The 21,886-nt window shown below is 37.4% G+C and overlaps 6 protein-coding genes and 1 long non-coding RNA gene across 9 annotated transcripts; 6 read left to right on the top strand and 1 right to left on the bottom strand.

Moving 5' to 3' along the window:
• Positions 530-2,866, top strand: LOC104739234. Its single transcript, XM_010459521.2, has 5 exons — positions 530-639; positions 1,009-1,880; positions 1,970-2,119; positions 2,210-2,461; positions 2,551-2,866. The coding sequence occupies exons 2-5, from the start codon at positions 1,017-1,019 to the stop codon at positions 2,680-2,682; spliced, it is 1,398 nt and encodes a 465-aa protein (XP_010457823.1). The 5' UTR covers positions 530-639; positions 1,009-1,016; the 3' UTR covers positions 2,683-2,866.
• On the bottom strand, positions 7,513-8,005 carry LOC104756869. Its single transcript, XR_002035745.1, has 3 exons — positions 7,929-8,005; positions 7,774-7,838; positions 7,513-7,560 (listed from the first exon to the last, which is right to left on the bottom strand). It is a non-coding gene; the product is annotated as an uncharacterized LOC104756869 (long non-coding RNA).
• Positions 9,295-11,680, top strand: LOC104739202. Its single transcript, XM_010459479.2, has 5 exons — positions 9,295-9,402; positions 9,804-10,696; positions 10,782-10,931; positions 11,029-11,280; positions 11,366-11,680. The coding sequence occupies exons 2-5, from the start codon at positions 9,812-9,814 to the stop codon at positions 11,495-11,497; spliced, it is 1,419 nt and encodes a 472-aa protein (XP_010457781.1). The 5' UTR covers positions 9,295-9,402; positions 9,804-9,811; the 3' UTR covers positions 11,498-11,680.
• On the top strand, positions 11,970-14,337 carry LOC104739180. 3 transcript variants are annotated; one of them, XM_010459462.2, is made up of 5 exons: positions 11,970-12,065; positions 12,450-13,324; positions 13,399-13,548; positions 13,642-13,893; positions 14,016-14,337. In XM_010459462.2, the coding sequence occupies exons 2-5, from the start codon at positions 12,458-12,460 to the stop codon at positions 14,145-14,147; spliced, it is 1,401 nt and encodes a 466-aa protein (XP_010457764.1). In that variant the 5' UTR covers positions 11,970-12,065; positions 12,450-12,457; the 3' UTR covers positions 14,148-14,337. The 3 variants fall into 3 exon arrangements, with proteins under 3 accessions (XP_010457764.1, XP_010457771.1, XP_010457757.1); XM_010459469.2 differs by lacking the exon at positions 11,970-12,065 and adding an exon at positions 12,076-12,217; XM_010459455.2 differs by lacking the exon at positions 11,970-12,065 and adding an exon at positions 12,076-12,281.
• LOC104739163 (calcium-binding mitochondrial carrier protein SCaMC-1-like) lies at positions 14,582-17,158 on the top strand. The gene is made up of 4 exons (XM_010459431.2): positions 14,582-15,220; positions 15,724-16,497; positions 16,580-16,670; positions 16,761-17,158. The coding sequence occupies exons 1-4, from the start codon at positions 14,818-14,820 to the stop codon at positions 16,936-16,938; spliced, it is 1,446 nt and encodes a 481-aa protein (XP_010457733.1). The 5' UTR covers positions 14,582-14,817; the 3' UTR covers positions 16,939-17,158.
• On the top strand, positions 17,154-18,935 carry LOC104739172 (pentatricopeptide repeat-containing protein At5g61800-like). Its single transcript, XM_010459443.2, has one exon. The coding sequence runs from the start codon at positions 17,175-17,177 to the stop codon at positions 18,699-18,701; it is 1,527 nt and encodes a 508-aa protein (XP_010457745.1). The 5' UTR covers positions 17,154-17,174; the 3' UTR covers positions 18,702-18,935.
• Positions 18,988-21,655, top strand: LOC104739153 (calnexin homolog 1-like). Its single transcript, XM_010459421.2, has 6 exons — positions 18,988-19,176; positions 19,289-19,358; positions 19,659-20,788; positions 20,882-20,953; positions 21,041-21,151; positions 21,257-21,655. Exons 1-6 carry the CDS (start codon positions 19,090-19,092, stop codon positions 21,380-21,382), a joined length of 1,596 nt encoding a protein of 531 aa, XP_010457723.1. The 5' UTR covers positions 18,988-19,089; the 3' UTR covers positions 21,383-21,655.

Raw genomic sequence — 21,886 nt, 5'->3', positions numbered from 1 at the left:
GATTATATAAAAGGATTGAGAAAAAAAATCAAACAATAATATGTCAAAGGCTAGAGATCAATCTAAAAAGAGGAGAAGAAAATGAAATGATTGAGAAAAGTGTGGTATTGTGTTTGTTCATATTTTAGAAGCAAAGTACGTTGAAATCCAAAATCACACAAAATCCAGTAGATATTGAATAACACTAGATTTTAATGGATTTTTAAAAATACCCAATTGAATAACACCTGATTCTTAAATACATCAAACTCCTTTAAAAACCACAATCCAATAACACCTCCTTAAAAACATATTTGTTCACTTTTAAAACATCTAATTAAATTATATTTAAATTAATTAAAAATAAAAATTTAAGATATTCATATAAAATTACTAAATGGATATGGTCAAAGAGAGTTGAAAGATGAAAAGCAAAACCTGGAGTTTGTGACGAGAGTGAGGACGTCAGTGGTTACACGTGTCAGGTAATAGCGAAGCTCGTCTCTCATTACGTCTCTGCGCTTATGGGGCATATTCGTAATTAAGATGATAAATAAATAGAGAAAACTCTCCAATCGTTTTCTTCTTCATTGCCTGGGGGCACACACTTCTTCATTGCAAGCGGGAAAGCTAGCTCTGTTCATCCGAATTCGTACCCACGTACGTAAACCCCTCTCTCTTTGTTTCTCTGTGCTTTTGATTTCGCAATTGAATTATGTGCTTTTGAAACCTTTTTTTGTTTTCTACTTCTGTGATTGGTTTCTCAATTTCTTGATTTTGGTATCTTTTGATCCTCTATGTTTGGGTTTTCGAATTTTGATTATACCTCAGGATGATATGAAATATTAGCTGCTGGAAATTTTGTAAATTTAACAAACCAATTTAAGAAACCATGTACTAGATATAATCTTGTTCTGCTTAAATCAGGGTTCAAGTGGGTTTGTTAGTTTTGGTTCCTATAAAATCAAACCAAGTTAGGTTTCGAGTTTGAGAGATATATTTATCCCATATGTTATAATCTTGAAACAGGAGATAATATGGCTCGTTACCACATGTCATCGCTGATCTTGCTGTTCTTAGTTCTTGCTCTGTTCGCATCACCGAGCCAAGGCTTCCTAGGGACCAAGAATAAGATAAAATCTGCAGTCTTTCTCTCACCAAAACTGGTGATGAGTTTAGGATCAGTGTCAGATCCTTACTTATTCGACATAGATTTCCCAAGAGGGCATATCGGTCTTAAAAGTTTCGATGCTGAAGTAGTTGATGAAGCGGGCAAACCCGTCCCTCTACATGAGACATATCTCCACCACTGGGCTGTCCAACCGTATTATGTGCGTAAAGGTTCTAAGCTTCCACAGCGAGAAATGTTTGCGAATCACGGATTCTCACAGCAAGATCCACAAACCAATCTTGATTCGAGATCTTCGGATATTATTCTTGTTAAAAACGGAGGGTTGTGCAGGAGTTCAGTGCTCAGACACTACTTTGGTTTAGGATCTGAAACCCGCAAAACCTCGACGTATGTTCCTGATCCTTACGCTGTTGAAATCGATAATCCTGAGGAGAGACCTGATGGTTATGAATTCAAATGGCTTCTCAACATTCACGCTATAGACACCAGATGTGTGGAGGACAAGACAGGATGCACAGAATGTCATTGTGATCTCTATAATGTAACCGTTAATGAGTACGGTCGTGCTTTAAGACCCGGATACAAAGGAGGTTTACACTGCTGCTACGATAAGACTCAGTGTCGGGTGAAAAGCGGATTTGGCAATGGAGAGAAACAAAGAAATCTGTATTTGAAGTATACTGTGAAATGGGTTGATTGGGACTACACGGTTTTGCCTGCTACAATTTATATTCTCGACGTTACAGATAGCCAAGAACATATTTGCCATGTCAGTTAGCACTTTCCTATTTGCTTAGCTCTGTTACTTCTGACTTCATTCTCTAACAATATTAATAGGGTCTTTGTGTGCTTTTTCAGGTGGAATACGATGTGGAACCGTGCAAAACCAATGGCGATGGATGCATTGATGTTAAGAAAAACAGCTTCATGATGCCATTTAATGGGTATATTGTCTACGGCGTAGCTCACCAACATGCTGGTGGTGTAGGTGCTGCTCTGTACCGAGAGGTAACTAATACTGGTTTAGTTTAAGCTACTGCAAAAACGAAAAGGTTTAAACATTTTCATTGAATTGAGACTCTTTCGTTTGTGAATCAGAATGGTGAAGGAATATGTACTTCGATGGCCAAGTATGGCAATGGAGTTGAACCTGGAAACGAAGCTGGTTACATTGTAGGAATGACGTCATGTTATCCTGCTGCTCCAGTGAAAGTGAGCTATGGAGAGACATTGACTTTGGAGGTTAATTACAGTAGTGCCGTTGGTCATACCGGAGTTATGGGACTCTTTTACATCCTCGTTGCTCAGCAGTTGCCTGAACCAGAGCTCTCCTTGCCTAATCTTTTTCAGGTATAACCCACTCGGTACTGAATCTCGGAGATATATATTGTGCCATGTGATTACTTTACTGACGTTAGTATACGCCAACTTCCTTGTAGGCACATGCGGGAAGCGTGAGCGTTTTAGCATTTTTGGCTGTGACGGTGTTGGTGGCGGTAGTGGTTCTAATAGCCGCCGTGACATACCAGAGACAGAACCGGGAAGATGGTTACCATTCTCTTACTACATGAAGAAAAAGAGTAAAACCATGTCGACGACATGTTTTTCAAAGTGAATTTTGTTTGTATACGAAGAATTAAAAATTAAGAACATTTCGTTGTCATCTTCCGTCTGATGTGATATTATCTGTAACAACAGTTACGTGTAAGAAGAACTTTGCTTTGTCAAATACATCACATTCACACAATTTTTCAATGGTCTGCATATAAAGTGTATAACAAAGATTATATTCGTTGTTGTCTTTGTTCCAAATCCTTTCATACTAGTCGCTTCAATACGATCATTAGGATTTATACACTTAATCGTGATAATGTTTAATGTGTGGTTGTTGTAGTTTAGGTAAACACTTAAATTTCAAAACATAAACCAACTAGATGGGTATACTCAGTTTGATCCATCCGAATTCACATAATTAGAGTCCAACAGAATTTCAGAAGTGGATTTCACGTTTCCAACAACCAGGCTTTTAAGTGTCGCCAGTATAATGAACATTCGTGATAGAGAAAAACATAAACAGTTGCAAAATGATTTGGTTGAGAATATTTAGGGAAAATTTGGCGCAACTCAATATTACAATTAATCATTTTCCCCATTTATGAATTGTACTTTTATTTTAATATGTTTTATGTTTAAAAAATAATTAAATGCAATGAGTTCCAATTTTTATAAAATTTGAAATGTTTAAACATGTATACTACTTCTATTCCATTTAAATAATTTTAATTTCAAAAAACTATCTTTTAAAAAATAAGAGACTCAAAATTGTATCATACCATTTGTGGGGATAATACTAGTTAAGATTCTAAAATTTTTTTATTTTATATACAGTACATAATATATTATTTAAAATTTATAAAAATTATATATTTGGCCAGAAATGCCATTTAAAAAAAAAGTTGTTAGAAATGCCAGTTTATAGTTTTTCTTGTGAGAACTGCCATTTTTCATCTTTGTGACATAAATAAAAAGATAAATTTATCCCTATAATAAAAAATGAGAAAAAACTATTCTTTAATCCCTATATAAGTAAAAGAGAAGTACAAAATTGTTTTCGGGTCGGTTCAAAATTGGCAAAATAACCCGAAATTAACAAAACGGATCCGGGTCATAAATATCCACTTCTTTAAGATTGGGTTATCGGGTAATGATTTGGAAATGTAATTAAAACAAAAAGAAACTAACTATGAGAATATTGGTCGTTCCTTCAATTTAGGAAACTAACAAAATTTGCTAATTAGTGTATATTTTATCTTCTAAATTTACGAATAATAATAACTACCCAAAATTTATGAAAACAGAAAATCGTTTTTAGGAAACTAAAATATTTTTGGTTCCTGTAATTTAGGAAACTAGCAAACAATTAGTATTATGTTAGTCGACAAAGCTTCAATTTCGGAAACTATAATTATGGTATTTTAAAATTATAGAAGTACAATCGGAATATTTACTATGCAATTTTGAATTATAGAAATATCATTTAGTTACAAAGATATTTCCTTAGAAACTGTACCTAATTTTTAGTCATCTAATTGATTTAGATACCGTAAATCTTATTAATTACTATCCTAAATTAACAAAGCCCAAATATATTTCCTTCTAAGATTTGATTACCGAATTAAATATGGTTAATATTTCAAAAATTAGGAGAATATACCATTAAATCTAACTTAATCGAGTAACAATTATACGACTCTCTATAAATACATGTTAGTCATCTAGGTTAAACTCATTATACCTTCCACATATTATTTGCTTCATTTCTCGATTAAGCTTTCCAAATGGCTGTCATTCTTCCAATAACATAAGCAACACACCAAAAAATAACTTGGAAACAATAAGCTTATATTTGTATTTTTGTTATTTATCATATCCGTTTTCATTAGTTTATATGTAAGTTTATATGTATTTTTTTTTTTTGCAAGAATCCATTTATTATGTTCCTAAATCAATATGTGTTTTTGTAGATATCATTGGTAAGGAATCTAGAGACTATTTTTTTATGTATTGTGGGTTACATATATTCTAATGTCAGAACATGTATGTAATTTTGCAACGGGTCAGAACATGTAAAAAATTTATCCCGAGAATATTTTATGTTTATATAATCTTTTTTTTTGAATCAAACTTAATTACTTACACAATATTTTCCTGTATCTATTTAAAAAATTAATACAATTTATTCATTATTTTATTTTATCTAAATTCATGATAATGTTAGAATTTTATCTCTTTTTATTTTATTTTATCAAAACCCAGTGTATTATCATTTGCTCTCTTTTTCCTAATATTATTTTATCCAATGTCCAAACTCATTACAAAAATATATATTATATTGATCGTGAAATAAAATATAACATATACCAATCCATGTATTTGTGAACATTCCCCCGTGCTGTAGCGCGGGTCCGGTCCTAATTGTTTGGTATAAGATCTTACAGTTTCTGCGGTGGACAACATTGGCTATAGACATAATTCTCTTTCTCATCTAAATTTTTGGTCCACAATTTGATGTCCTGTATTTATAATCCATAACTTAATACTTAAATTGGCCTTTGTTGTTCTCCTTTTATTTATGTCATATGAAACACATTTCTCTTTCAATATACAAGTTATAGTAGTGTGGACACTTTTTTTTTTTGTTAGCAGTGGACACAAATCGTCAGACCAAACCTTGAGTGTGGTCTACTCAAGAGATGAAGGACATAATAGTGGTGGACAAAAACATTGGCTGTTGGATGTGGTCCACTCAAGAGATGAAGGACATAATAATGGTGGACAAAAACCTTGGTTGTTGGATGTGGTCCACTGGATTTGCAGACCTGCAGTGTGGACACGTTTTTTGTTAGCAATAGACACAAAATACATGACCAAACGGATATGGTCCAACTCATGAGAAAGAAGGATATAATAGTGGTGGACAAAAACCTGGTAGGCTGGATCTAATCCACCAGACACCGGATCATGCAGTGTAGACAAGTTTGATAGTGGTGGACAAAAAATTGGTCTGCTGGATCTGGTCCACCAGACACCGGATTTGCAGACCTGCAGTGTGGACAAGTTTTATTGTTATCAATGGACACAGAACGCATGACCAAACAGATATAGTCCACTCAAGAGAACGAAAGGCATAATAGGGATGGACAAAAACCTGGTCGACTGGACCTGGTCCACCGAATCTGCAGACCTACAATTTTGCTTACCTATTGTCCGATATAAGAATTCTGGAACTAGACCTAGTGGTATTGCATGCTACGGAGGAGGCAAGCGAATCAGACAGAGGTCTCAACTCTGGAACTCGTCTCAGATATTTTTCCGGCCATGACGGATGGAGGCGGAGCAGTCGGGGGATTCGACCATAGTATAACTGACTGCATGATGAAATCCATCATTACATGCAGGAGAACTCAGAAAAGTGAGAGATTCAGATAGCAATTTCATATTGAAAAAGGAGAAGATGAAAAGTCGGTAGAAAGAGAAAAATCGAGAGTTATGAGAAAAGAGAAAGTTTTGATTGTTTATGTCTGAGAAACAAAGAAAAAAAAAATTCGATAAAAAAGATGAAGAGTATAAAAGTTATTTGACAATAGATATATGGCAGGTGGGAAAAGAAAAAGAAAAAAGTGACAATGATAAGGGCATGTTTATAGGGGGATCAGGTAAGGGTGTTCTTAGGGGAGAAATATTGTAAAAATAATGTAAGATCAGTTCTTAAGAACTTTTGTTAAGAAGTAAGTTATTGGGGAACATGTATAAGATCTTAAGATTTAATAATATAATATTCTTATAGAAATTTTAAAATGTTTAATAAATACATAGATTAATGTTTAATAAATAATTTAAGAATGTTTAATACTATTTAATAATATAATGTTTATTAATATTTTTAAACATATTACAATTATAAAAATTTATAAAATAACATTTTAATTGCAAACTTATAAAACTTTACTAAAATTCATAAAAATATATGGATTAATAAATACATAGATTAATGTTTAATAAATAATTTAAGAATATTTAATACTATTTAATAATATAATGTTTATTAATATTCTTAAACATATTACAATTTTTATGTTGGCTTTTTAGAACTCGTTATGAAGGTGAAAGATGTATCGAAGTATCATTATGTTCAATACACATTGTATATAATAAAGTGAACCACATAGTTCAGTGTTAAGCAAATATCAATCAAGTTTCAATGTTTCATAATCACATAATAAATAAAATAAAGTTACACAATGCGACACAGCAGAAGCAGATTCTCTTACTTCCTCCACAACATTTAAGAGAATCAGAGATAAAACCATACTCCCAAACCGGAAGAGAATCAGAGATAAAAACAGCTCCGAGAGAGTTTTTCTTTTCTCATTGATCATTGCAGGCTCTATAACTGCTTGCTGATGTTGAACTCTTCGAGACCAGCCTGGGGTAGATGTTGTTGTTGTTCTTGATCTTGCATTCTGACCAAATGAATTTAAAGCTGTCATTGCCCGTCCTTCCATGTTCCATGGATTATGATGATTCTGGTTTACGAAACTATGAGGTCCATGATTCCTATCTGAATTACCAGCTCTATTTTGCGACTCTGTTTGGTTAGAATCTTTCTCATCGTTAGGTGTTTCCCCTCCTTGAAGAAGCATCTTATACCCGCTATTCCGAAACAAGGCTAACCTAATCAGAGACCTGAAACAAGACTAACCTAGATCAGAGGCCAGGATATCATAATGCCGACTAAGAATGTTGTACAGATCCAAGTGATCAGAAGAAACAAGATACTTAATTCAGAGATAAAACCATACTCCCAAACGGAGCCAGTATGGTAATAATACAGGTGTGTGCTTTCCATGTTTTCAAGTAACTGAGTTACTGTGTTCAAATGAACACCGCTGTGTTGAGACAAGAAAAGCCTTCAAAATTAGAACACGAGTATTCTTCATTATTAAAGGGAGTATTCTCTCATCACATTTCTCAGTCAATGGTTTTGAAGGCTTGAAGCTATCTATTAGAGTCAAACTCCAGTTGATACAAGTTTTGAATGATTTAAATTGGATGCTGTTCAAAAAATAGGGTAGTTCTTGCAAGTCAAAGAAAATCCAAACCTGTGCAATCCACTTTCTATATGAGCGTCCAGAGATGAAATCACTTGAGGAAGCTGCGCCAACGCCTTTAAAGAAAATGAGAAATGCCATAAGACACACAAGTCATTATTTATTTTATACATTCTTGATTCTTCTACACCATAACACATACATACTTGTCCAGTGGCCTTAGTCAGAGAAGCTTTCGCCAAAAGATTCTTCGGGAGCTTTGCCAACTGCGCCTGCACATAACCATTATTCCAAAATCAGAGATAAAACATCTTACACCCACTCATCCTCATAAAACTCTATCAATGCTTCTTTATTAACTAGATTCCAATGAAATAGAAGGCATCTTCTTCTTAGAACACCAACGAAACTGTTGCATCTATGTCTGAAATTATTTCACCAAATCCCCATTTTATATCATCAGAATCAACCCTAAAGGTCTTCATCAAACAAACCTAATCAAAACCAATCCCTAGAGCAACAACAAATACAGATTTGATCAAAGACTAATCTTACTTGCATACTTGTAGCTAAAGCCACCAAAAATCTCATCCCCACTTCATCACTAATTCACTCCTTAGACCAAATTCAACCTCTGAGACAGAGAAGACGACGAGACAGAGGAGATTACCTTGTCTATTAACCCGACGAGACAGAGGAGACAGAGAAGACGACGAGTTCTTAAGCTTGGCGACACAGAGGAGATCTCTTGACTTCGGGGGACAGAGGAGAGAGAGGATACGACGAGAATCGGTGGACACGACGAAACAAGGAGACGAGGAGACAAGGAGATCGGTCGACTGGGTGATTCAATGGCCGGAACGAGACAGAGGAGACGACGGTAAGATCCGGAACACAAATTGCTCGCCTTTTCGCCTTGTCGCCATTTGCAAGAGAAGAAGAAAAAGAAATGTCGAAGAAAAAGAAATGTGAAAGAAAAAAAAAATTGAAACCGAACTTTTCCGTGTGACACGTCAGCGTTAGATCAGGACAAGAACTGATCTTGGACCGATCTTATAGCCACTGTTCATTAAATTTGATTTTAATATGGGCTTAGATCACATGGGGTGATCTACCGATAAATATGGCCTAATAAGACAGATCTAATAATATTCTCATTTTATATTCCTAACTAAATTAGTTCAAGACCTTGAGAAACAAAAACGGAAACAAATTGGATAAGAACAAGTACAATTCCAATACACAAACATCGAAAATCCAAAAACTGAAACTGCTACTAAAGGAGAACCAAGAACACAAATCCTATCTTTTTAAGTAACAACAACACCCATTCTATCATTTTATTTTATATGGTCATCTTTTTTCTTTTTTTTGCTTCGGTCGCCTATGAACCATGTCCCCACATTTTATTTTATATTTGTAATATCTTTTTGTAAGAGAACTGAAAGAAAAAAAAAAACAAAACCGGGTCTGTGACGAGAGTGAGGACGTCAGTGGTTTTACACGTGGCAGATAATAGAGAAGCTTACATCTCTGCGCTTATATGGGGCAATTCGTAATTCACACGATAAATAAATAGAGATAACTCCCCAATCGTTTCTTCTTCATTGGCTGGGCACACTTCATTCATTCATTTACAAGCGGGAAAGCCATCTCTGTTCATCCGAATTCGTAACCCACGTAAACCCCTCTCTCTCTCTCTATCTCTCTTTATTTATCATCTTTGTTTCTTTTGTGTTTTGTTTTCGCAATTGAATTATGTGCTTTTAAATCTTTTTTTATTCTTCTTCTTCTGTGATTGGTTTCGCAAATTTTGGGATCTTTTATTCTCTCTGTTATGGGTTTTTCGAAATTTGATTATACCTCAGGATGATATGACATATGGGCTGCTTGAAAGTTTTAAAATTTTGGATTTATAATTAAGAAACCATGTGCTAAATAAAGGCTGAATTAGGGTTCAAGTGGGTTTGTTAGTTTTGGTTCCTATAAAATCAAACGAAGTTATGTTTCCCTTTGGTTATGATTTTTACCAGCTAAAGTCACATTCCTTATCTGTCTCTATATATATGATCTTGAAACAGGAGATAATATGGCTCGTTACCACATGAGATCGCTGATCTTGTTCTTACTTCTTGCTCTGCTCGCATCACTGAGCCAAGGCTTCCTACGGACCGAGAAAAAGATAAAATCTGCAGTCTTTTTATCACCAAAACTAGTGATGAGTCCAGGATCAGTGTCAGATTCTTACTTATTCGATATGGACTTCCCAAGAGGGCATATCGGCCTCAAAAGTTTCGATGCTGAAGTGGTTGATGAAGCGGGCAACCCCGTCCCTCTACACGAGACATATCTGCACCACTGGGTTGTCGAACCTTACTATGTGCGTAAAGGTGCTAAGCTTCCACAGCAAGAAATGTTTCGGAATCACGGGTTTCAAAGGCAAGACCCCAAAAGCAATCTTGATTCGACATCATCGGATATTATTCTTGTCAAAAACGGAGGGTTGTGCAGGAGTTCAGTACTCAGACATTACTTTGGGTCAGGATCTGAAACCCGCAATACCTCTACGTATGTTCCTGATCCTTACGCCATTGAAATCGATAACCCTGAGGAAAGACCTGATGGCTATGAATTCAAATGGCTTCTTAACGTTCACGCAATCGACACGAGAGGTGTGGAAGACAAGAAAGGATGCATAGAATGTCTTTGTGATCTCTATAATGTAACCACTGATTCGTATGGTCGTGCTATAAGACCAGGATACAAAGGAGGTTTATACTGCTGCTACGATAAGACTCAATGTCGGGTGAAAAGTGGATTTGACAATGGGGAGAAGACAAGAGATCTGTATTTGAAGTATACCTTGAGATGGGTTGATTGGGACAACACGGTTTTGCCCGCTAAAATTTATATTTTCGATGTTACAGATTCTTGGAAAAAATCAGTAGGAGATAGCCAAGAACATTTTTGCAAAGTCAGTAAGAACTTTCATATTTTGCTTAATTCTGTTACATGACTTCATTCTCTAACAATTTTAGGGTCTTTGTGTGTTTTTTTAGGTGGAATACGATGTGGAACCGTGCAAAACTAATGGTGATGGATGCATTGATGTTAAGAAGAAGAGCTTAGTGATGCCATTTAATGGGTATATTGTCTACGGTGTAGCTCACCAACATGCGGGTGGTATTGGTGCTGCTCTATACCGTGAGGTAACTAAATCTGATTTACTTTAGGCTAGTGCAAAAATCGAAAAGATTGAAAACACATTTGTATATTGAATTGAGAGACTATTGTGTTGTTGATCAGAACGGTGAAGGAATATGTACTTCGATGGCCAAGTATGGCAATGGAGTTAAACCTGGAAACGAAGCTGGTTACATTGTAGGAATGACGTCTTGTTATCCAGCTGATCCAGTTAAAGTGAGCTACGGAGAGACACTGAATATGGAGTTTAATTACAGTAGTGCCGTTGGTCATACGGGAGTTATGGGACTCTTTTACATCCTCGTTGCTCAGCAGTTGCCTGAACCAGAGCTATCCTTGCCTAATCTTTTTCAGGTAAAACCCACTAGGTACTGAATCTCGGAGATATTGTGCCATGTGATTACTTTACTGACGTTAATATACGCCAACTTCCTTGTAGGCACCTGTGGGAAGCGTGAACGTGTTAGCATTTTTGGCTGTGACGGTTTTGGTGGCGGTAGTGGTTCTAATGGCCGCCGTGATATACCGAAGACAGAACCGGGAAGATGGTTATCAATCTCTTAGTACATGAAAAAAGAGAGTAAAACCATGTCGACGACATGTTTTTCAAAGTGAAATTTCTTTTGTATACGAAGAATTAAAAACAAAGAACATTTTGTTGTCATCTTCCTCTGATGTGATATTTCTGTAACAGTTACATGTAAGAAGAACATTGCTTTGTCAAATACATCACGTTCACACGATATTTCAAATTTTCAATGGCCTACCACATACAAAGTTGTATTCGTTGTTGTCTTTCTGTATTACAGATACTTTAATCTCTTATAACATGGACCAAGATGGTTTTGTTCTTGTTTAAAGCTATGTAAACCGGTTAAAATTAATACTAGTTCGTTGTTGTGATTCACTCAAACTAAACCGGGTTTGATTTGACTGGTGTGTTTGTTGTTTTGTGCCATCATATACAGTATGTCTGGGAGTGGAAACGGCAGCTGAAGTAGATTGGTCCAATATGTAACTAGAAACGTGTATGTGACGAGAGTGAGGACGTCAGTGCACGTGTCAGATACGTCTTTGCGCTTATATACGGGGCAATTCGTAATTCACACAATAAAACAAATAGAGATAACTCTATCCATGTAAACCTCTCTCTCTCTCTTTATCTATCATCTCTGTTTCTCTGTGCATGTTTTGATTTCGCAATTGAATTATGTGCTTTTAAATCTCTCTTTTTTTTCCTTCTGTGATCGGTTTCGCAATAGAATTTCTTGGTTTTGGGATCATTTATACTGTATGTTTGGGTTTTCGTAATTTGATTATACCTCACCTCAGGATGATATGAAATGTTGGATGATGTAAAGTTTGTACAATTTTGGATTTATAATATATAAATAAGCAACCATGTACTAAATTAAATATTTTTGTTAAATTAGGGTTAGAGTTAGGTTTAGAGTTTGAGTTACTTTATCACATGTTTATGATTTTTATTTGCTAAATCACATTCCTTTATGATCTTGAAACAGGAGATAATATGGCTCGTTACCACATAAGCTCGCTGATCTTGTTCTTAGTTATTGCTCTGCTCGCATCACCGAGCCAAGGCTTCCTAGGTACCAAGAAAAAGATAAAATCTGCAGTCTTTTACTCGCCAAAACTGGTGATGAGTCCTGGATCAGTGTCAGATTTTTACTTACTTGACATGGATTTCCCAAGAGGGCATATCGGCCTCAAAAGTTTCCATGCTGAAGTGGTTGATGAAGCGGGCAACCCCGTCCCTCTACACGAGACATATCTCCACCACTGGGCTGTCCAACCTCACTATGTGCGTAAAGGTGCTAAGCTTCCACAGCAAGAAATGTTACGAAGGCAAGACCCCAAAAGCAATCTTTATTCGGCATCGGATATTATTCTTGTCAAAAACGGAGGGTTGTGCAGGAGTCCAGTGCTCAGACATTACTTTGGGTCAGGATCTGAAACCCGAAATACCTCTACGTATGTTCCTGATCCTTACGCCATTGAAATCGATAACCCTGAGGAAAGACCTGATGGCTATGAATTCAAATGGCTTCTCAACATTCACGCTATAGACACCAGAGGTGTGGAGGACAAGACAGGATGCATAGAATGTCTCTGTGATCTCTATAATGTAACCGTTAATGAGTACGGTCGTACTATAAAACCGGGATACAAAGGAGGTTTACACTGCTGCTACGATAAGACTCAGTGTCCTGTGAAAAGCGGATTTGGCAATGGAGAGAAAAAAAGAAATCTGTATTTGAAGTACACTGTGAAATGGGTTGATTGGGACAAGACGGTTTTGCCCGCTAAAATTTATATTTTCGATGTTACAGATTCTTGGAAAAAATCAGTAGGAGATAGCCAAGAACATATTTGCAAAGTCAGTAAGAACTTCTTAATTCTGTTACATGACTTCAATCTCTAACAATTTTAGGGTCTTGTGTGCTTTTATAGGTGGAATACGATGTGGAACCGTGCAAAACCAATGGCGATGGATGCATTGATGTTAAGAAAAAGAGCTTAGTGATGCCATTTAATGGGTATATTGTCTACGGCGTAGCTCACCAGCACGCGGGTGGTATCGGTGCTGCTCTGTACCGAGATGTAACTAAGACTGATTTAGTTTAAGCTACTGCAAAAGCGAAAAGATTGAAAACAAATTTGTATTGAATTGAGAGTCTTGTGTTTGTGGATCAGAGCGGTGAAGAAATATGTACTTCGATGGCCAAGTATGGGAATGGAGTTGAACCTGGAAACGAAGCTGGTTACATTGTTGGAATGACGTCTTGTTATCCTGCTGATCCAGTGAAAGTGAGCTATGAAGAGACATTGACTTTGGAGGTTAACTACAGTAGTGCCGTTGGTCATACCGGAGTTATGGGACTCTTTCACATCTTTGTTGTTCAGCAGTTGCCTGAACCAGAGCTCTCCTTGCCTAATCTTTTTCAGGTAACCCGTTTACCCACCCGGTACTGAATCTCAGTTTAGGTCAAACCGTTTTCAATACATATACTGTTTGGGTGCCATGTGATTACTTTACTGACATTAATATATATGCCACTTCATTGTAGGCACCTGCGGGAAGCGTGAGCGTTTTAGCATTTTTGGCTGTGACGGTGTTGGTGGCGGTAGTGGTTTTAATAGCCGCCGTGATATACCGGAGACAGAACCGGGAAGATGGTTACCAATCACTTAGTACATGAAGAAATAGTAAAAACCATGTCCACTACATGTTTTTCAAAGTTAATTTTGTTTGTATACGAAGAATTGAATTATTGAAAATAAGGACCAATTTGTTGTCATCTTCCTCTGATGTGATATTGATATATCTGTAACAGTTACGTGTATGTAAGAAGCACTTGGCGTTGTCAAATACATCACATTCACATAATATTTCAATGGTCTACATAATATTCGTTGTTGTCTTGGTTCCAAAACCTTTCACACTGACACTATTATTACAGATACGTTCAAAGATGGTTTTGTTCTGGTTTAAAGCTATGTAAACCGGTTAAAATTACACTAGTTCGTTGTTGTGATTCACTTAAACTAGACCGGGTTTGATTTGACTGGTGTGTTTGTTGTTTTGTGTCATCACATACAGTATGTCTGGTAGTGGAAACAGCAGCTGAAGGGGTCCATGTAAAAATAATGGAGTCTCCTCTCCTCCAGCTGTCCATGGAAGATTGAGACGGTTAGATATTTTTTTTTTGGCTCACCGACCTCAAAATCTCACGTTTTTCAAATTCTGTTGAATTCTTCTTCCGAGATTCGTGGACCAATAGAAACTCATCCAGAGGAATGAAGAGACATTAGAATCATCATCCCCCAAAAGCTTTTTCGAATTTTACTCAATCTGTGTTAAAATCAACAATGGAGACGAAGAAACCAAACCAAAATCCGGGTAAGAAGAAACCGCGGCCCGTGGAAGCAACAATGGAGCACGTGCTGGTTGCATTACGTGAGACCAACGAAGAGAGAGACATGAGGATTCGAAAACTGTTCGAATTCTTCGACAATTCCAAGGTAGGGTTCTTAGACGGTACACAGATCGAGAAAGGTATGTCTTCGCTTAGTATCTCTCCGCAGTATAGGTACGCTAGCGATTTTCTCAAAGTCTGCGACGCGAATCGAGATGGGCGTGTGGATTACCAGGAGTTTCGTCGTTACATGGACGCTAAGGAGCTTGAGCTTTACAAGATTTTTCAGGCTATTGATGTTGAACACAATGGTGACATTTGCCCAGAGGAGCTTTGGGAGGCTCTTGATAAAGCTGGTATGTTAAAATTTTTTTTTTTTTTTGATTCTTTCATACTGTTCCATTACTGGGGAAGCTACTGTTGCTTTGCAACTATCTTCCCATAAGCAAAAGATGAAACCTTTATTGAGTTATGGATGTAGATTTTGCTTAACTTTTCTAGTTACTGATAGATTGGTTGGTTAATTGAAATTGAACATGCCTCTGTTTTGAACTGTTCTTGATGCAATGTGGAAGCAAATGTTTTGAGTCAAAGAAGGATGACCTTTTTGCTGATTGTATTTGTCTTACTGATTAGGAGATTCAGCATATTAACAATGGCTGTGTTATCTTTGACATTGTCCTTGTTTGCATAACCGTGGGTTGTGAGTTGCTTTATTGGGGTTTAACACATATTGGCTCAGTGAGTCTAGTCGCAAATTTGGCTCTTTTACTTTCATTTCTCAAACGCTTTACTGTTATTGTGTAACAGTGTTGTCGACCTATAATATAAACTCTCCACGGTTATGTTCTTGTTGTAGGCATTAAAATTAAAGATGAGGAATTAGCTTCTTTTATGGATCATGTTGATAAGGACAACAACGGAATTATAACATTCGAAGAATGGAGGGATTTTCTTTTGCTAAACCCTCATGAAGCTACGATTGAGAACATTTATCACCACTGGGAAAGAGTATGCTTGATAGACATTGGGGAGCAAGCTGTTATACCAGACGGTATAAGTACACATGCGCAAAGAAGCAAGTTACTGCTTGCGGGAGGAATAGCTGGAGCTGTTTCTAGAACCGCAACCGCGCCTCTGGACCGTCTAAAAGTTGCTTTGCAAGTTCAACGAACAAATTTGGGAGTTGTCCCGACCATTAAGAAAATATGGAGAGAAGACAAGTTGTTGGGTTTCTTCAGAGGTAATGGGTTAAATGTAACTAAAGTTGCTCCTGAAAGCGCCATAAAGTTTGCTGCTTATGAAATGCTGAAACCCATAATCGGGGGAGCGGATGGTGATATTGGTACAAGCGGGAGGCTTTTGGCAGGTGGATTGGCTGGTGCAGTAGCTCAAACGGCTATATATCCTATGGATCTTGTGAAGACTCGGTTACAGACTTTTGTGAGTGAGATTGGGACACCTAAGTTGTGGAAACTCACAAAGGATATTTGGATTCAAGAAGGACCCCGAGCTTTCTACAAGGGTCTTTGTCCCTCTCTTATTGGGATTATCCCTTACGCAGGAATTGACCTTGCTGCTTACGAAACTTTTAAAGACTTATCGAGGAAACATTTTCTTCATGACACTGCCGGTTAGATACTAATCGTGCCTTAAAAGTTATCTATAAATTTGTAATCTCTATCACATGATACTAAACCGTATATGATGTGCAGAGCCGGGTCCTCTCATACAACTGGGATGTGGGATGACGTCTGGAGCTCTTGGAGCATCGTGTGTTTACCCGTTACAGGTCATAAGAACAAGGTAAAAAACTTAAAACCTAAGGGCTTTGTTATATATCTTTTGAAATTCTTCTCTACCGTTTTGAACTGAGTTTAGTCACTTATCTATCAGAATGCAAGCTGATAGCTCAAAGACTAGCATGAGCCAAGAGTTCCTCAAAACGCTAAGAGGCGAAGGTCTAAAAGGTTTCTACAGAGGAATCTTTCCCAACTTTTTCAAAGTCATTCCTTCCGCAAGCATTTCTTACCTTGTTTACGAAGCTATGAAGAAAAATCTTGCCCTTGATTAAAAGTAACACGAAACCTCTAGTGTTGTTGTTCCGTTTACAGAGTCTGCTGATAACACTGAAAACTTCTTGATGATGGCGAAAAAAACACTTTGAGCTTTACAAAGGTCATTCGAGTGTAGCAAATGTAACTTGATTTGATTCTTCTTCAGTAGTTTGGTGGTGAGAGAGTCTATAAAGAGTCATTTCTTTAGCAAAAATAAAAAAGTTCTGATTTTTCTCCTTTGTGAAGCTCTTAGATGACCGGTATGATAAAGTCTAGTAATTGTTTAAATCTCTTGAAGCTGTGTAAAACCCTAAAACACCTGCATCAGTTTCACGCCCAATACATCACTTCCAGCAGAATCTCAAATGATTTCAACAAGAACTCTGTTTTCGCCAATGTCCTCTTCGCCATCACCTCCGTCGCACCGACTTCATCGAACTCTTCGTCGGCGTCATCGTCAAATATGGTCGTGAGCTACGCGACTTCGGTTTTCAGATTCATCACAAACCCGTCAACGTTTTGCTTCAATACCATCATTAGGGTTTATACACTGAATCATGATCCGTCTCTGTCTTCTCAACGTTTCTTCATCGAGATGCGACGTCGCTCTGTTCCTCCAGATTTCTACACTTTCCCTTTCGTGTTCAAGGCTTGTTTAGCGAATAAGAATAGTGATCTTACATTAGTGAAGACGTTGCATTGTCAAGCTTTGAGATTCGGGTTGTTGTCTGATTTGTTCACTTTGAATACTCTGATTCGTGTTTACTCTTCTACTGCTTCAATCGATAATGCATTGAAGCTGTTCGACGAAAATCCTCAAAGAGATGTTGTTACTTACAATGTGTTGATCGATGGGTTAGTGAAGGTCCGTGAGATGGTTCGTGCAAGAGAGTTGTTTGATTCAATGCCATTTCGTGATTTGGTTTCGTGGAATAGTCTCATTGCTGGGTATGCGCAGATGAATCAATGCAGAGAAGCTATCAACCTCTTTGACAAAATGATTGATTTGGGTTTGAAATCTGATAACGTAGCCATTGTTTCAACTCTCTCAGCTTGTGCTCAATCAGGGGATTTAGAGAAAGGGAAAGCTATACATGATTACATAAAAAGGAACAAACTTTTCTTAGATTCGTTCTTAGCTACAGGATTGGTTGATTTCTATGCAAAATGTGGTTTTATCGATGTAGCAATGGAGATCTTCGAGTTATGTTCAGATAAAACTTTATTCACATGGAATGCAATGATCACTGGTCTTGCTATGCATGGTTATGGCGAGCTAACGGTTGATTACTTCCGTAAGATGGTTAGTTCTGGTATCAAACCGGATGGAGTAAGCTTCATAAGCGTTTTAGTGGGTTGTAGCCATTCTGGTCTAGTTGATGAAGCTAGGAGCCTTTTCGACGAAATGGGATCTTTGTATCATATTGACAGAGAGCTGAAACATTACGGTTGTATGGCGGATTTGCTTGGAAGAGCAGGGTTGATCGAAGAAGCAGCGGAGATGATAGAGCAAATGCCTAAAGATGGAGTAAAACGAGAGAAACTATTAGCATGGAGTGGTTTGTTGGGGGGATGTAGAATCCATGGTAACATAGAGGTCGCAGAGAAAGCTGCAAAACGAGTGAAGGCGTTGTGTCCTGAGGATGGAGGAGTGTATAAAGTAATGGTGGAGATGTATGCAAATGCAGAGAGATGGGAGGATGTGGTTAAGGTTAGGGAATTGATTGAAAGAGATACGAAAGTGAAGAAGAATGCTGGATTTAGTAAAATTTTGTCTTAATCTCTATTTAAATTTTGTACTAATGTAACAACAATCATTAGGAGCTGAGAGACTCTAAATCAACGAGAGACTCTTTAATAGTATAGATGGACCCAAGCCCAATGATATGTACGTATTGGCAATAAAAACAATGCACGTAGGAGAGCTCACTTTTGGTTGACGTGGCGTGTTTTGATTGGTTAATGTCGCGTGGCGAGAGATTTGATTGGTGGAAACAACAAATTGACACACGTGACCGGGTCTACGGGATTGAATATATATATATATATATATATAATTTTAATTTAGAGGAAACTGAAAAATCTGAAAAATCACAATACACTCTTTTCTTCCGATCTACTTCTCCGATTTAGATCTCTATCTTGCCTTATTCTAAAGGATTCCGAGAATGAGAGAACGGCAACTATCTTCCGTCCTTTTGCTTCTCTTAGCTTTCGTTTCGTTCCAGAAGCTTTGCTACTGTGACGATCAAACGGTAAATTTCAATCTTCCTAGTGTTCCTTGTTTCAGTATTTTTTTTAGCTAGATTCGGAGATTTAGATCTATCATTGTTTTAACTTGAGCTCACGTTTGTTGGTTTGGATCAGGTTCTCTATGAATCGTTTGATGAGGCGTTTGATGGTCGCTGGATCGTTTCGAAGAATGGTGAATACGAAGGTAAACTCCCTTGTTTCCTACTGCATTGTAGTTAGTATATGTTTCTCTGATCTGCGTTTGGAATTCTAATACTACTTGCTTCAGACTGTCATGTGTTTGCACTTAAACATTATAGTATAGAGGAATCACGAATCGAGAGTTTTGAATCAAATCTGACTATGTTGATGTGATCTCGGCATTTTATGAATAGATTTGCAAAGGCATTGATTAAATTATGCATGTTTTTTCTTTTGTTGAGCTGTTGTTGATTTCCCAATTTGGCTTAGAAGCTTGATTGTTAACACCATTCATCTGTTTCAGGTGTATGGAAGCATGCAAAGAGCGAGGGACATGAAGATTATGGACTTCTCGTTAGCGAGAAGGCTAGGAAATATGGTATTGTGAAAGAGCTTGACGAGCCTCTAAACCTCAAGGAAGGAACTGTTGTTCTTCAGTACGAGGTTCGTTTCCAGGAAGGACTTGAGTGTGGTGGTGCTTACTTGAAGTACCTCCGCCCCCAGGAAGCTGGATGGACACCACAGGGATTTGATAGTGAATCTCCTTACTCCATTATGTTTGGGCCAGACAAGTGTGGAGCCACAAACAAAGTGCATTTCATCTTGAAGCACAAGAACCCCAAGAGTGGCGAGTACGTTGAGCACCACCTTAAGTTCCCTCCCTCTGTTCCTTATGACAAGCTTTCCCATGTCTACACTGCCATCTTGAAACCCGACAATGAGGTTAGAATTTTGGTTGATGGAGAGGAGAAGAAGAAGGCCAATTTACTATCTGGTGAAGACTTTGAGCCTGCATTGATCCCTGCCAAGACTATCCCTGACCCTGAAGACAAGAAACCAGAAGACTGGGACGAGAGAGCCAAGATTCCTGATCCAAATGCTGTGAAGCCTGATGACTGGGATGAGGATGCACCTATGGAGATTGAAGATGAGGAAGCTGAGAAACCCGAAGGATGGTTGGATGATGAGCCTGAGGAGGTCGATGACCCCGAAGCAACCAAGCCTGAAGATTGGGATGATGAGGAAGATGGTATGTGGGAGGCTCCTAAGATTGACAACCCCAAGTGTGAAGCAGGACCCGGTTGTGGTGAATGGAAGAGACCAATGAAGAAGAATCCTGCTTACAAGGGCAAATGGAGTTCACCTCTTATCGATAACCCAGCTTACAAAGGAATCTGGAAGCCCAGAGATATCCCTAACCCTGACTACTTTGAGCTAGACAGACCAAATTATGAACCCATTGCAGCCATCGGTATAGAGATCTGGACAATGCAAGATGGTATCTTGTTTGACAACATCTTGATAGCCAAAGACGAGAAGGTCGCTGAGACTTACAGACAGACCACATGGAAACCCAAATTCGATGTTGAGAAAGAGAAACAAAAGGCAGAAGAAGAAGCTGCTGGCTCTGCAGATGGTCTTAAGAGCTACCAGGTAAATTGATTTTCCACATAATTGAACTTATATACATATAAGAAGCTTCTCGTATACTTACAATCATACATATATGTGTGCATGATGTTGCAGAAGTTTGTATTTGACCTCTTGAACAAGGTTGCGGATTTATCTTTCCTAAGTGCCTACAAGTCTAAGATCACAGTAAGTTCTCCCTCATTTACCATGATATTGAATTGTTATGATGATGACTCAGGCATTGAGAGAGATGTGAAATGTGTCTTTTTGTAGGAACTTATTGAGAAAGCTGAGGAAAAACCAAACCTAACAATTGGTGTTCTCGTCTCCGTTGTGGTTGTATTTTTCTCGCTCTTCGTCAAGCTTATCTTCGGTGGCAAAAAGGTAAAAAAAAAAAAAGAACTCTCTGAAATTTTGTGCACAATAGTCACTTTTTTGGATTGTGAGAAGAACCTTCTTATAAATTAAAATGAAAATGGTGAAATATAGGCAGCAGCTGCACCCGTGGAAAAGAAGAAACCAGAAGTAGCAGAGAGTTCAAAGAGTGAGGATGAGGCAGAGAAGAAGGAAGAAACCGCGGCACCACGCAAAAGGCAACCGAGACGTGATAATTAGAACAAGTTTCTTTAAGTAGTGTTTGAAGATTGTGAAAGGAAAAAGTTCAGAATTTTTTTTTTCTTTCTTCTGTTTTTTTTTTGGTTTTGGGTTGGATGTTGTTTTCTGCTGTAGCCTTATATAACACCAAGTTTGGGAATTTTTTTGTCTTTAAGCGAAGAAAAAGAAAGGGGGTGGGGAGGAACATGTAAGTGAGATGGTTTCTTGACGGCCAAATTGTAGTTTCTGTTTCTTCTTACTTCCTCTTTTAAAGTAACTTGTTTACTCCAAACATTGAAGTTTCTTATCTAGCTCAAAAGTGTTCTATAAGGAAATTATAGTAAAGATAAAAGATCATGTAAGCAAACTAATTGACATTTGCTTTGTACAATTTATTGAAAAGAGTAAAAACTCGTTCCACTGAAGAAAAATATGAAGAGATTAAAAAGAAAAGTTGTTATTGCTGTTGGGAGAATTGATTGATATAATGAAAATCTTTTTGTAATTGGTTCCACAAGCTTACTT

Source organism: Camelina sativa, chromosome 2 (assembly GCF_000633955.1).
Source record: "Camelina sativa cultivar DH55 chromosome 2, Cs, whole genome shotgun sequence".
Classification (NCBI taxonomy): domain Eukaryota; kingdom Viridiplantae; phylum Streptophyta; class Magnoliopsida; order Brassicales; family Brassicaceae; genus Camelina; species Camelina sativa.
This window is presented reverse-complemented; position numbering and strand designations above follow the sequence as displayed.

Coding starts and splice junctions, on each gene's coding strand:
- LOC104739172 (XM_010459443.2), top strand. CDS start 17,175: ATGACCGGTATGATAAAGTCTAGTAATTGTTTAAATCTCTTGAAGCTG.
- LOC104739202 (XM_010459479.2), top strand. CDS start 9,812: ATGGCTCGTTACCACATGAGATCGCTGATCTTGTTCTTACTTCTTGCT. Junction 10,932..11,028: donor GTGCTGCTCTATACCGTGAG/GTAACTAAATCT, acceptor GTTGTTGATCAG/AACGGTGAAGGAATATGTAC. Junction 11,281..11,365: donor CCTTGCCTAATCTTTTTCAG/GTAAAACCCACT, acceptor ACTTCCTTGTAG/GCACCTGTGGGAAGCGTGAA.
- LOC104739163 (XM_010459431.2), top strand. CDS start 14,818: ATGGAGACGAAGAAACCAAACCAAAATCCGGGTAAGAAGAAACCGCGG. Junction 15,221..15,723: donor GGAGGCTCTTGATAAAGCTG/GTATGTTAAAAT, acceptor TTCTTGTTGTAG/GCATTAAAATTAAAGATGAG. Junction 16,498..16,579: donor TTTTCTTCATGACACTGCCG/GTTAGATACTAA, acceptor TATGATGTGCAG/AGCCGGGTCCTCTCATACAA.
- LOC104739153 (XM_010459421.2), top strand. CDS start 19,090: ATGAGAGAACGGCAACTATCTTCCGTCCTTTTGCTTCTCTTAGCTTTC. Junction 20,954..21,040: donor CCTACAAGTCTAAGATCACA/GTAAGTTCTCCC, acceptor GTCTTTTTGTAG/GAACTTATTGAGAAAGCTGA. Junction 21,152..21,256: donor TTATCTTCGGTGGCAAAAAG/GTAAAAAAAAAA, acceptor GGTGAAATATAG/GCAGCAGCTGCACCCGTGGA.
- LOC104739180 (XM_010459462.2), top strand. CDS start 12,458: ATGGCTCGTTACCACATAAGCTCGCTGATCTTGTTCTTAGTTATTGCT. Junction 13,549..13,641: donor GTGCTGCTCTGTACCGAGAT/GTAACTAAGACT, acceptor TTTGTGGATCAG/AGCGGTGAAGAAATATGTAC. Junction 13,894..14,015: donor CCTTGCCTAATCTTTTTCAG/GTAACCCGTTTA, acceptor ACTTCATTGTAG/GCACCTGCGGGAAGCGTGAG.
- LOC104739234 (XM_010459521.2), top strand. CDS start 1,017: ATGGCTCGTTACCACATGTCATCGCTGATCTTGCTGTTCTTAGTTCTT. Junction 1,881..1,969: donor GCCAAGAACATATTTGCCAT/GTCAGTTAGCAC, acceptor GTGCTTTTTCAG/GTGGAATACGATGTGGAACC. Junction 2,120..2,209: donor GTGCTGCTCTGTACCGAGAG/GTAACTAATACT, acceptor TTTGTGAATCAG/AATGGTGAAGGAATATGTAC.